The 13343-nt window shown below is 46.2% G+C and overlaps 1 protein-coding gene across 2 annotated transcripts in view; it reads left to right on the forward strand.

The window, feature by feature from the left end:
• Window positions 1–9005, forward strand: part of SPRING1 (SREBF pathway regulator in golgi 1) — a 259028-nt gene extending 250023 nt beyond the window's left edge. Inside the window, exon 7 of one of the 2 annotated variants that reach the window (XM_059893973.1) lies at window positions 8922–9005. In XM_059893973.1, the coding sequence (XP_059749956.1) occupies window positions 8922–8953 (32 nt within the window). In that variant the 3' untranslated portion in view covers window positions 8954–9005. The remainder of the gene's footprint in view (window positions 1–8921) is intronic. The other variant, XM_059893982.1, reaches the window with a different exon arrangement.
• Window positions 9006–13343: the final 4338 nt, after the last annotated feature.

Below are 13343 nucleotides of genomic sequence, written 5' to 3' on the forward strand. Positions count from 1 at the left end.
ATAGGCAAAAGGATTTGAATAAATATGTCTCAAATGAAAATATACACAAATGGCCAATAAACACATGAAAAGGTGCTCAATATCATTAACCAACAGAAATATGAAAATCTAAACGTCAATGAGATACCACTTCACATGCACTAGGATGGCTAAAATCAAAAAGATAGCCAGTAACAAGTATTGGCAAGGATGGGGAGAAATTGGAACCCTTATCATTGCTGGTAGCAAAGTAAAATGATGCAGACACTTTGGAAAACAGTTCAGCAGTTCCTCAAAAAGTTAAACATAGAGTTACCATGTGACCTAGTAATTCCACTCCTAAGTATATACTGAAGAGAATTGTAACACATGTCCACACAAAAACGTGTACACGAATGTTCACAGCAGCATTATTCATAATAACCAAAAAGTGGAAACAACCCAAATGTCCACCAGCTGATGATAGGATAAACAAAATGTGGTCTATCCATACAATGGAATATAATTCAGCCATAAAAAGGAATGAAATATTGATACATGCACGCTACAACATAGGTGAACCTTGAAAACATTATGCTAAACTAAAGATCCCCAATGACCACATATATTTCATTTATATGGAGTGTCCCGAATAGACAAATCCATAGAGACAGGAAGTAGACTAGTGCTTGCCAGAGGTAGGAGGGAAAGGAAAGGTGGGAGCAGGGGTGTGATTGTTAATAGGTATGGGCTTCTTTCTGGGGTAATGAAGATGGTCTGGAATTAGATACTGGTGATGGTTTTACAATTCTGTCAATATACTAAAAGCCACTGAATTGTACACTTTAAAAGGATGAGTTTTATGATGTGTGAATTATATCTTTATAAAGCTGCAGATTTAAAAAGGGATAAATACCATGTGAGACCATTTATGTAAAATTTTAAAAACATACAGGAACTGTCAATTGTTTAAAGTTACATACACATGCAGTGAAAGTATAACAACATGCTCGAGAGTGAAAGACCAAATTCAGGACTGTGGTTCTCTCTAAGGAGAGAAGGAAGGGAAGGGATGTGTTTGTTATGTTTTATATCTTTTGTTTTGTTTTGTTTTCCGAGACAGAGATCAGAGCAATTACGGGAAAATGTTAACATCTGTTAAATTGGGGTTCTGGATGGATGGATGTCTGTTATTTTATGTTCTGTACTTTTTAATGTTTAGAAGCATTAATGATTATAAGTTTTAGGGGGCAAATGAACCCTTCTATTTCCTAAGCCTGTAGCAAGTTGAATGGTGGCCCCCAAAAGATATTTCCACTTGTGGATGTGACCTTATTTGAAAAACAGGTCTTTATAGATGTAATAAAGTTAAGGATCTCAAGATGAGATTATCCTGGATTGGGGGGGGTGTCCCTAAATCTGAAGACAAGTGTCCTTATAAGAGGAGAAAAGAGAAGGCGGGGAGACGCACATAGAGGAGAAGGCCATGTTAAGACAGAGACTAGTTTGTGGTCATTTGTTACAGCAGCCACTGGAAACTCATACACTGCCCGTTTCTTCCTGCTCAGCTGGCCCCTCCTTCTCCCAGGCACTGCCCCCACCGTCCCAGAAGTCCACAGCCTTTCCTCTCTGCTCAGTTTCCCTCCTGCTCAGCCAAATCATCTTCCCCGCTGCAAGTAGAAAGGAGTGGTGCCTTTGTGGCTATACCCAGTGGGGCCACATCACACGTGATCTAGGGGACCACTTTCACTGGTTTTGCTGGTGGATTTGGAGGTCTCATCGCTCATCCCGCCAAGCTCTCTTCACCCTTCTATGGCTGCTTCCTACTTCCTCCAACCCCTGCCAACGCTCTCAGGCCCCTTCTGATCGGCTGCTTCCTGGCCTCGGCACCCCAGAGTCTCTGACACACCCAGACACGGGAGCAGACCTCTGCTTCCAGCTGCCAGCAGCCCGAATAATGCCTTACAATTAAAACAACATGCAAGATGAAATGCAATAAGAGCAAATGATCATTTAGCTATGTTCACATATATCATCTCACTTAAATTTATAAACTAGGTACTATTACTCTTCTTGTCTTCAGATGCTCAGAGAAGTTAAATAAGTTGCCCAAGATCATACAGCCAAGCTGAGCTGGGCTTTGAACTGGGACCTGGCTAATTCCAGACATGCTGGGTGAGCATCCTGGCACAGCTGCTTGCTGGTTCTGTGAAATCAAACCTGTTACTGAACGTCTCTGCTCCTCCATCTCTGCATGTGTACAAGAGGTAATAATGGTCATTTCTGTCTCAGAAGTGTGTTGTGAGGATTAAACGAGGTTTCTGTAGAAAGCCATCGATTGGCACCTAGGAAGTACTTGATAAATGTCAGATAGTATTCTCAATGTCAGTGATGGCTCTAGCAAACTTTTGGTCAGCATACATTTTACTCAGTTCAGCACTCTGTGGGGAAATGGTTTTGTTTGGTTGGTTAATTTTTAAAAAACAATGGCTCCTTTTAATTTTATTCCGAGCCAACATTATCTCTCCGAGTGCACCTAGATGTGCATTTCAGGGTTTCTGTTCACAGCCTGAAGTCAGGGTTGGTGCTTGTGGCTGTCTGTGCCCCTGTGCTCTGGGACTAAAGGGAAGGCTCTCAAAGGGGCTGGCTGTGAGTGGTGAGGGGCTCCGCGGTGCAGCACACCTTTTGCAGCAAGCTTGCTTCCTTGCAAAGTTGAAGATCTCCCAGGCTCTAAGGACTCTGTCAGAGGGAAAATGCCTTCTTCTCTGGCTTATTTGCTCAGGGTTTAAAAGGTATTTCTGGGCTTTGGCTAAGAGGAAATTTAGCTTTCGAGCAAATCCTCGTGCACTGGTTTTCTGTAAACATCTGAATGTAGTGTGTGCAGCCTGGAGCCCAGTCTGCTTGGCTTTTCCCAGATTTGACGGCCAGTTAGGATGGAATGAAGTCAGCTTGATATTTGTAGAATGACGTCAGCCTTGACAAGCAGGTTCTAGATGTTACTGCTGGGGTTGTCTCCCCAGCACCGTACTGGGGACATGCAGGGAGGTAGATGAGGTTAGTTAGCATGAGTATTGGGAAAGGATGAAGGATTAGGTGGCATGATTAAGACCTCATTCCTGCATCACCATCCAGGAAGCTTCCCAGTGGTCCAAGGACCTCTGAGATGGGAGGTTCATTTGGTCACTTCCACAAATATTTCCTGAAGACCTACTGTGTGCCAAGCCCTGCACTTGACACAGGGGACTCTATTTTTATGAAGCTTGAGTTCTGGTGTAGGTGAGTCCTTTCCCAAGGAAACCCTAGACCAGAATCTCATTATATCAAAAACCCTTCCAGTAATATCTGTATGAGTGAGGGTAGTCTAGCTGCTGTAACAAACCCCCATCTCAGTGGGTACCCCAATAAAGGTTGAGGTGCACATTAAAGTCCAGTATGGCTCATTGGAAGAGCTTGTGTCCAGACAGTCACTCAGGGACCCAGACATCTTCCAGTTCAGTGGTTCCACCCTCCCCTAGGGTCTCAGAATCTTCCATGGGATCCTCTGCATCTAAGCAGCAGATAGAGGCTCATGGGCTGTTTTCAGAGCCAGGCTTGGAAGTGACCCTCATCACTTACCCCACATTCCATTGGTCAGAATTCAGTGGCATGAACCTGCCTAACTGCCAGGGTCCATCTGTGTGTCTTAGAGAATGAGGACATGGGGTTTGGTGAGCACACGGCACTGTCTCTGTCACAGGATCTATGTGCCCGCAACAATGTAAGGGTCCCAGAAGGAGTGTCCATGGTGCTGATGGTGAGTGTGGCCAACAAGAACGGGACACACACGCTAAGTGCCAGGCTCTCTGCTCACAACGAGGACAGAGCATCTTCTGAGCCCAGAGTGCCTGCTCTCCACCCAGCTCTTCTGGGTAATAGCCATGCCTCCTTGGGCAAGTTGCCCTGCTTCTCCAAAACGTAGTTTGCTCAGCTGGAAAACAGATGCTGATTGCAGTCCCGACGTCACAGGTTCCTGTGAAGAACCAAGTGGGCTGGGAGTGGAGAAGCAGGTTGTAAGTCCAGTGCCTGCCACGTGGTCAACACCTTATAAATATGGGTCATGATAAGAGGAAGCTGGGCTTGACTTCCCTCTGCCACTTATGAGACGTGTAATGCCTGTGGCCAGGTCACCTTGACCCCTTTGAGCTTCAGTCTCTGAATCTCCAAAACAAAGATAATAATCATCCCTGCCCCAGAAAGCAGCGTCAGGATTAAAGGCATTGAATAAAGCCTGCTTAATTTATTGCCTTATTTATTTTAAAAAAAGCTTAGCATCAGCTTGACACATAATAAGTGCTCAATGAGGATTAGCTATTATCATTATTATTGTCATTATTGTTATTATTTAAGCCTTTTTACATATATTACCTCATTTAAGCCTCACATCTACTCCCTGAGATAGAAAACAATCAGTGAGTCTGCCCACGTGTGTCTGTGAGAGATGATTACGTGCTCTGGGAATAAATGAATGAATGCAAGGAGGAATGAATGAATCACCACAATAACCTGTCTTCTGCGGCAGTAGGTGCACAGTCTCCATTTCTCAGAGCAATGGTGAAGTCTGCCAAAATAAATTAACTTTCCCACATCAATGACTCATTTGGCAGGAATACAGCCTTGCAAACCGAATAGAGAATGGAGAGGGGGGAGGCCACAGGGCTGAGGGTGGGATGGGAAGAGGAGCTTGGTGATGACTCAAGATAGAAGAAGCAGCTTCTCGTTCTCTCGCTCTCCCTCTCTCTTCCTTTTTAACCAAAAACATATTATCAATATATAAATGTGTACGTTTAAACTTTTGAAGTGGGGGACGTAGAGGCTCCAAGCTATCGAGTGGCTTTGGATCTCAGGAGCAAAGAAGGGGGCTTAGATACAGCATCGTCAACCCCTCGCTGGGTGGGTGAGGGTCCAGGGATCACCATGGCTACATCGTGTGTGGCCAGGACAGGCCTCCAGCCAGTGCTCCTTCCTTATCCCAGTGGCTCTGGGTGAGTCCTGGGTCTCCTCGGACACTTGCCCTTGCCCAGCCATTCTCACACCCTGCTATTCTCACACCCTGCTCACGCCTCCTTCAGTGGCTGGGGAAGCTTTAGGGCAGAGGGAGGAAAGATCAAAGACTGAGACCACAGGTCCTAGAAAAGAAGGGACTTAATTACCTGCTTCTCGTCCAAGGGGGGGTTTATGAGGAGGCCTCTAGGAGGGGTTCTGCCTGTCTCCTAGAAACCAGGCCAGGGGCAGTGAGCCTAGGATAAAAGAGACTGACGACAGACACAAAAAGGAACTTTTTGATCTCTGCAATGATGACATTCCACCTGAAACGTGGCTCGGACGGGCCATGCAAACTTTCTCCAGCTCCCAGCTGCCTGCAGTATACAATCCATTTTAGACTTATGGTTAAGACCATGGGCTTTGGGGTCAGAGAGACCTGGGTTGGAATCAGTGCTTGGGAAATTCACTCAACTTTCCCAGCCATTACTCTGTAAACTGGTGTCTTCTTTTGCTAGGTCTGCCATAACAAAGTACCACAAACTGGGTGGCTTAAACAACAGAAATGCATTGTCTCACAGTTCTGGAAGCTAGAAGTTGGAAATCAAAGTGATGGCAGCGTTACTTCCTTCTGCGGGCTGTGGAAGGAAGGATCTGTCCCAAGGAAGGATCTGTCCCAGGCCTCTCTCCCTAGTGTGTAGTTGGCCATCTCCTCCTTGTATCTCTTCCCACTACCTTCCTTCTATGTGTGTCCAAATTTCCCCTTTTTATAAGGACACCAGTCACATTGGATAAGGTCCCACCCTAATTACATCATCTTATCTAATTACATCATCTTATCTAATTACATGTTTTAAATTAATTAACTTATTTGTTTTTGGCTGCGTTGGGTCTTCATTGTTGCACGCAGGCTTTTCTCTAGTTGCAGCGAGCAGGGGCTGCTCTTTGTTGCGGTATGCGGACTTCTCATTGTGGTGGCTTCTCTTGTTGTAGAGCACAGGCTCTAGGCACACGGGCTTCAGTAGTTGTGGCATGCGGGCTCAGTAGTTGTGGCTCGCGGGCTCTAGAGTGCAGGCTCAGTAGTTGTGGTGCAAAGGCTTAGTTGCTCTGCGGCATGTGGGATCTTCCTGGACCAGGGCTCGAAGCCACATCCCCCTGAATTGGCAGGTGGATTCTTAACCACTGTGCCACCAGGGAAGTCCTAACTACATCTGCAATGACCCAAATAAGATCACATTCTGAGGTACTTGGCAGGGGGGCGGGGGGGGAGTAGGACTTCAACATATGAATTTGGGAAGGACATAATTCAACCCATAAAAAATGGGTACTAGGTAGAACATATCTCATAGGGTGGCTGCAAAGAGTGAATGACATAATGCCTGTGCAGTGCTTAGCCCAGAGGCTGGTGGGTTGTAAGTGTCCCCCAAAAATGTGACCTAAGATAATCATCATTATGGTCGTGGACACTCTTGGTCACTTGCCCAATGACCCCTTCTTTTTTCTTTCTTGATAAATTCCCCTGATGTTTTTCAGGATAGCAGTCTGTCCAGGCCCAGTAATGGGTCATGTCTAAATTAGAAACAAACAAAAAAAGGCAGTGTTGTTTCTCTTTGCCAGTAATTTGTTTAGAGGTAGGCAGGTGACCTAGTTCTGCCCAAATAGATATAACAAGAAGTCTTCTGTGGGAGTGGTCTTGAAAAGATTTTCTTTCCCAAAAGAAAAAGAATTGCCTAAGAATAGCACATGTAAAAACTCAGTGAATACCTATCAAATGAATGACTAAAAGAGGCTTTAATAAATAACAGAAACCCAATACAAAATGACTTAAGTAGTACACAGTATTTATTAGATTATACAACTAAAATTTCCATAGGGAAAGTTTCAGGCAAGGCTGGATCTAGGGGCTCACACAGTGTCATCAAGGCCTGGAATCTCTATCTCATGGTGCTATATTATTTCATTCTCAAGTAGATCCTCTTCACAAGGTAGTCTTTGGCAGCTCCCAACTCCAAGACCAATGGACAGAGCATCTCTTCCCTCTCTGATCTTATAATAGTGCCAGGATTAGTCCTAACCCTAACGCTAACACTAAATCACATGGACAGCCCCGAACTAATCATTGTAGCTGGGGGAATGCAATGCTCTGGTTGATTAGAGCACGTCTACCCTGTCTTAGTTATCTATTACTACATAACAAATTATCCCCAAACTTAGCAATTTAAAACAGCTCACATTTATTATCTCATAGTTTCCATGGGTCAGGAACCCGGGCACAGCTCAGCTGGGTCCTCTGCTTCACATTTTCTCACAAGGCTGCTATGAAGGTGTTAGCCCTGAGTCCACAGTCTCATCTGAAGGCTCGACTGGGAAAGGATCCACTTCCAAACTTACTCAGTGGTTGTTGGCAGGGCTCAGTCTTTTACAGGATGTTGGACTGAGGGCCTCAGACTCTCACTGACTGCTGCCTTGGCTGGAGGTTGCCCTTAGTTCCTCACCACATGGTGGCTTATTCATCAAAGCATGCAATCTGAGAGGGAACTAGAGGTTGCCTGCTAGCATCACAGAAATCACCACCGTTTGTAACTTAATCACAGACATGACATCCATTACTTTTGCTGTATTCTATTGATTAGAAGCCAATCATTAGGTTCAGCCCACACTCAGGAGGAGGGGATTATACAAAGGTGTAAACACCAAGAGACAGGGATCATGGGGTTGGGGGACAAGGGGGGATCTTGGAAGTCTGTCTACCACACACCTGTACAAGCCAGAGGTGAAAGCAGTTCCTCCTGAACTATGGTGGATGGAGAGTGGAGGGAGTAATCCCCGCAAGGAATATTGGGATGCTTTTACCAGAAGAAGGGAGAAGGGGTCCAAGATGGACAAAACAGCAAAGGCCTCTGCAAAGCAACTGAGGACATTTGTGGTGAACACCAAGATCAGGATAAGCGTTATCTACCTGGCTTGTTTCTGAAAGGTTGTACCGTTTACCCTGAATGAAAACTGACTGGCTCACCAAATCCTCACCAGCATTGACCACCATTGGGGTTTTTTTTTCCCCTTAACTTTGCTAGCTTGAAAGTCTAGGGACTTCACTGGTGGTCCAGTGGTTAAGACTTCACGTTCCAATGCAAGGGGTGTGGGTTCGATCCCTGGTTGGGGAGCTAAGATCCCACATGCCTTGCGGCCAAAAAACCAAAACATAAAACAGAAGCAATATTGTAACAAATTCAATAAAGACTTTAAAAATGGTCCGCATCAAAAGAAAAAATCTTAAAAAAGAAAAAGTCTATACAAATGATTTCCAAGTGTTGTTTGAGGTTGCCTCTCTTGAATAATAGTTGTTGAATTGCCCTCCAGATTTTTTAAATATCTGCATCTCCTCTCTCACTTTTCTTCAACCATTTAGTATAGGGTTGCCTTCGAGTCCCCAACAAGATTATAAAATTCCCAGGAGCAAGCATCTGGTCTCTCCAAGGGCACCCAGGCCAAGGTCTCTGCCCTCCTAGACACAGAACAAACGATATTTACCAACCGATGAGTTTCAGGCTTTTCTGATATTTGCTGAGCTCATGATTCTTTCACAAGAGGGACCTTGAATCTACATAAAAATACATGTGTAACTGAAAGAAGCAACAAACCATGCCGGGTCCACAGAGTTCAGAAGAACTGTAGTTGCAGTCTGCGATTAATAACGTTAATTTAACACCGCGCCTCATCATTTGAAAACAGTGGGTGGGAATTTTGTTTTGTTCTTGGGATAAATGAAAGATTAATTTTTAAGGCTTCTTTAAGTAACCTTCAAAGAGACGCTAGAGATGAAATTACCTTTAATTGGCCAACTTAGCACTAGCTCTTGAAGGCTCAGGTGAGTGGAATGCGATTTCAGTCTGTTGAAAACTTGACCTTGTCTCTTTTTGTCTCTTTCTCTCCCTCCTTTCCAGGCCAAGGATTTACCTACCACTCTTCTCTCTGAATCAGAGGACTTTTGCATGACTGGCGTCTCCAACCACCTTCAGATTTTACTCACCAAACACAAGGCAGCACCTGGAGGTTGGGGTAGGTTGGAAAGGAGTGAGCTTCTGTATTTTTTTCCTATCTTCAGTAGACATGAAGGTGTATCAGTGCAGTGGAAATGGCATGAACTGGGATCTTATCCCAGCCCCATCACTTTCTAGCAGTTGACCTTGGGCAAATCACTTAGCACCTCTGAGCCTCAACTGCTTCATCTGTTCAAAGGGGATGATTAATACCTACCACAAATGTTGTGATCGGTGGTATGCAGGTAAAATTTTGATAACCGACTTCCCAGAGGAAACCCCTGATTTGCAGCATTTGCCAATTACAATGGTGTAAATACTCCCGCCATGGCCAGTTTCAAGCTACCAAAATGAAGTCACTGAATACAGAGTTGGGAAAAGATGTGCAGATGTACAATAGCAAATACCATATAGTATTTTCACCATACAGACATAATAGACATAAAAAATCTCAAGAGCATAGATAATAGAATAATGCAGTCAATTGATTAAGTGAGGAGTTTTGAATACTTATTTCCTTTGTTTTTAATAGAATTTATTTAATTGTAAATTTATATAATTTCTTTTAAAAAATGATAGCTGTGCTTCTCTGCTCTCTCAGAGTCTATACCCTAGGGGACATGGGGACCCAAGGTTGAGAGAGCGGGAGAAGTCTACAGGTAACTGAAGTACAGGATGGCTTATTGGGAAATTTAGGACCCAGAATGTGAAGTCGAACAGAATTGTTTTCAAACCCTGCCTCCCTGGGTGGGTGAGCTTTGTCAAGTAGCTCATTCTCTCTGTAAAATAATCCTCTAGCATAGAATAATTATTTTACGCTCATCTGTAAAATAATCCTCTTCTCTTGGGGTTACTGCCAGGTCTAAATGAGGTAACGTAGGAAAGCTTTTAGCACAGTGCCTGGCACATAGTAACAGCTCAATAAACGATAGACGTGCTCATTAAGAATGCGATAATTGTGCTAATGGAGAAGTGTGAACTTCACATCGGGAGCCTGGCAGAGGGACAGATTAAGGAGCTGGGTTCAAGCCAGGCGTGAGCAAGCAGGCGGGGGCTGTGGTTTGAGCTGGAAGATTGGGAGGCGGTTGCCTTGGGCTATTGGGCATCCACACCCTTAAGAGAAAAAAATACCCAAATAGGAACCTGGAGCCTGCCCCTTGCTTTGGATGTTCTCTGTCTGGGTCAGGAGGGCAAATCAATGAGCTTAAAAAGTAAGAGCAGGTAAACGATGTGAGGCCCTGTCTTCCTTCCTCACCGGGTGGGCGGCAGTTGTGGGGCCTGGCAGCCCACTGCCGTCAGCCCGGAGAATTGTGAACTCATGGTGGTGAGGACAGGAACCTCCACCACGGGCAGGGCATCAGCCAGAGCTGAACTTTAGAAGAGATCTGTCGCTCGGATAAGGAACAAATTGGGTTGCTCAACCCAACCTGTCCTTGTCGCCAGGGACCCAGCCCGATGTCCCCTCTGGCTCAGACAGAAACGCCAGGACACTGGGAGGTGACCAGCTCACATCCTCAGAGCTGAAACTGGGGTACCTGGGACTCTCTCTCCAGCGCTCCCCTACCTGGAGATGGTCCGGGCGGTGCCCACAGGAACTTCATGGCTCCTGTCCAGACAGGAGGAATTGGCTGGCAAGTGTGCCTCCCTGCAAAGGGCTGTGAAGATTCCTAAAGAGCTGTGTGCATCAGCTGCCTCGCCCTTCCAGTCTGCGCCTGGGTTTTTCTTAAACAAGAAATTACCAGTTATCGTTCACTCTGAAGCTACACCCAACCGGCTCGTCCACTTGGCTGGCCACCTCTGATCTGCCAACAGATGCAGCCATTACTCACGTTGCTGCCCCCCAACTTCCTCTTTCCGAGCTGCAAATATGGTAACAATAGCTTTAACCAAGTGCCAGGCATTTCTTGTGTCAACTCATTTAATCCCCACCACAACCGATGAGGTAGGTTTTAATCTATTATCCCCATTTTATAGATGAGAAAACTGAGTTCAAATAAGAGAACAGACCCATCCACGGTCATCCAGCTAGTAAGCGGCTAAAGCCAGGATTTACACCCAGATCTGTGTGGCTCCACAGCCCACTTGCTGCCAGTAGCCCAGAATGCCCTCTGTTCCTCTGATAAGTTACCCCCAGGGCAGGCCAGGACTGGGGTGAGGCAAGCAAAATATAAGGAGGCACTCACTCTCAGGTTCATGCCACCCGGGACTGGGCCCTGGCATGACCCCGAGAGCAAGTGCCTCCTTGAATTCTAGGTCCTGGGCACCTGCCCCAGCCCTGCCTCTAGGTAAATACCCAGGTTTAGTAGCAAGGTCAGGGCAGCTCCTAGACAGGAAGACCAGCTGTGACCAGAATTTCTTTCTCTCACAATTACACTGGTGGAATTTTCAGACCCCACCCCCACCCCTGGCCCCGCCCCCACCCAGGGACTCTCAGCCTAGGAAAGGATCCCTGAGATCCCATCTGTCAGACCCCTCAGCACAGCTACCTTGACAGCCTCTTAGCTGGGGGCAAAGGAAGCCAGCGCTTGCCTTCCCTTCCATCTTTCACAACATCTGACCCCTGCAGAAATGTCCCTCCTGGGTGAACTCAGCAGAACAGGCTCCGGGGACCAGAGTTAGACCTGGGTTTGAATCCTGCCTTCACTTCCAACCAGCTTGTGTGATTTTGGACAAAGGGCTTTCCCCTCTCTGTGCTTCGATTTCCCCATCTGTAAAATAGGACCAGTGATGCATGCTTGGCAGGGTGTATTAGTTTCCTGTGGCTGCTGTAACAAATTACCACCAACTGGGTGGGTGAAAACAGCAATTTTTACTGTCTCACAGTTCTGGAGGCCAGAAGCTGAAAATCAAGGTCTGAGCAGGGCCGCACTCCCTCTCAAGGCTCTAGGGGAGGATCCTTCCTTGCTTCTTCCACCTTCTTGTGGCCCCAGGCGTTCTTTGGCTTGTGGAGCATCACTCCAGTCTCCGCCTCTGTCTTCACAGGGCCTTCTTCCTTGTATCTGTCCTTTTCTTCTCTTATAAGGATATTCTCATTGGATATAGGGCCCAACCTAATCCACTATGGTCTCATCTCAATTCTAGCTTAACTGTGTCTGCAAAGACCCTATTTCCAATGAAGGTCACATTCTGAGGTTCTGGGTAGAAATGGATTTGGGGGGGACACTAGTCAACCCCACTGCACAGAAATGGGCCTGACGCTCAGCCCTCAAGCAGCCCTCTCCTCTGCTCTCTCCTACCCCAGTTGGAGGCTGTGATGTTCAATTTCCTGTGTCAACTTGATGAAGCCCCAGGGTGCCCAGTTATTTGGTTAAACATTTTCTGGGTATGTCTACGAGGGTGTTTAAGGATGCGATTAGCATCTGGATGGGTAGACTGAGTAAAGCAGATGGCCCTCCCACATCCAATCCCTTGAGGGCCTGAATAGAACAAAAAGGTGGAGAAAAAGAGAATTCACTCTCTGCCTGATGATTTTTGAGCTGGGAGGCAGTCTTTTCCTGCCCTCAGACTGGAACTTACACCACTGGCTCTCCCGGGTCTCCAGCTTACAGACAGCAGACTGTGGGACTTCTCAGCCTCTATAATTGTGCAAGCCAATTTCTTATAATAAAATCTCTTTCTCTCCCTCTCCCTCTCAATAGATAGGTAGATAGACAGATAGGTAGATATAGATATAGATAGATGTATAGGTATATGTGACATCTGTATCATATATATATTTACAGTTGTCCCTTGGTATTCGTGGGCGATTGGTTGCAGAGCCCCAGCAGATACCAAAATTCAAAGATGTGAGTTTCCTGGTGGCCTAGTGGTTAGGACTCTGCGCTTTCAATGCCGTGGCCCTGGTTCAATCCCTGTTTGGGGAACTGAGATCCCACAAGCTGTGCGGTGCGGCCAAAAAAAAACAAACAGGGCTTCCCTGGTGGCGCAGTGGTTAAGAATCCGCCTGCCAATGCAGGGAATACGGGTTCGAGCCCCGGTCCGGGAAGATCCCACATGCCGTGGAGCAACTAAGCCCGTGTGCCACAACTACTGAACCTGCGCTCTAGAGTCCGCGAGCCACAGCTACTGAGCCCACGTGCCACAACTACTGAAGTCCGTGTGCCTAGAGCCCGTGCTCCGCAACAAGAGAAGCCACCGCAGTGAGAAGCCCGCGCACCGCAACGAAGAGTAGCCCCTGCTCACCGCAACTAGAGAAAGCCCGCGCGCAGCAACGAAGACCCAACACAGCCAAATATAAACAAATAAATTAATTAAAAAAAAAAAAACAGAAGAAACAACAAAAAAAAAGATGCTCAAGTCCCTTACATAAAATGGCATAGCACAGAG

This window comes from Balaenoptera ricei, chromosome 14 (assembly GCF_028023285.1).
Source record: "Balaenoptera ricei isolate mBalRic1 chromosome 14, mBalRic1.hap2, whole genome shotgun sequence".
Lineage (NCBI taxonomy): Eukaryota > Metazoa > Chordata > Mammalia > Artiodactyla > Balaenopteridae > Balaenoptera > Balaenoptera ricei.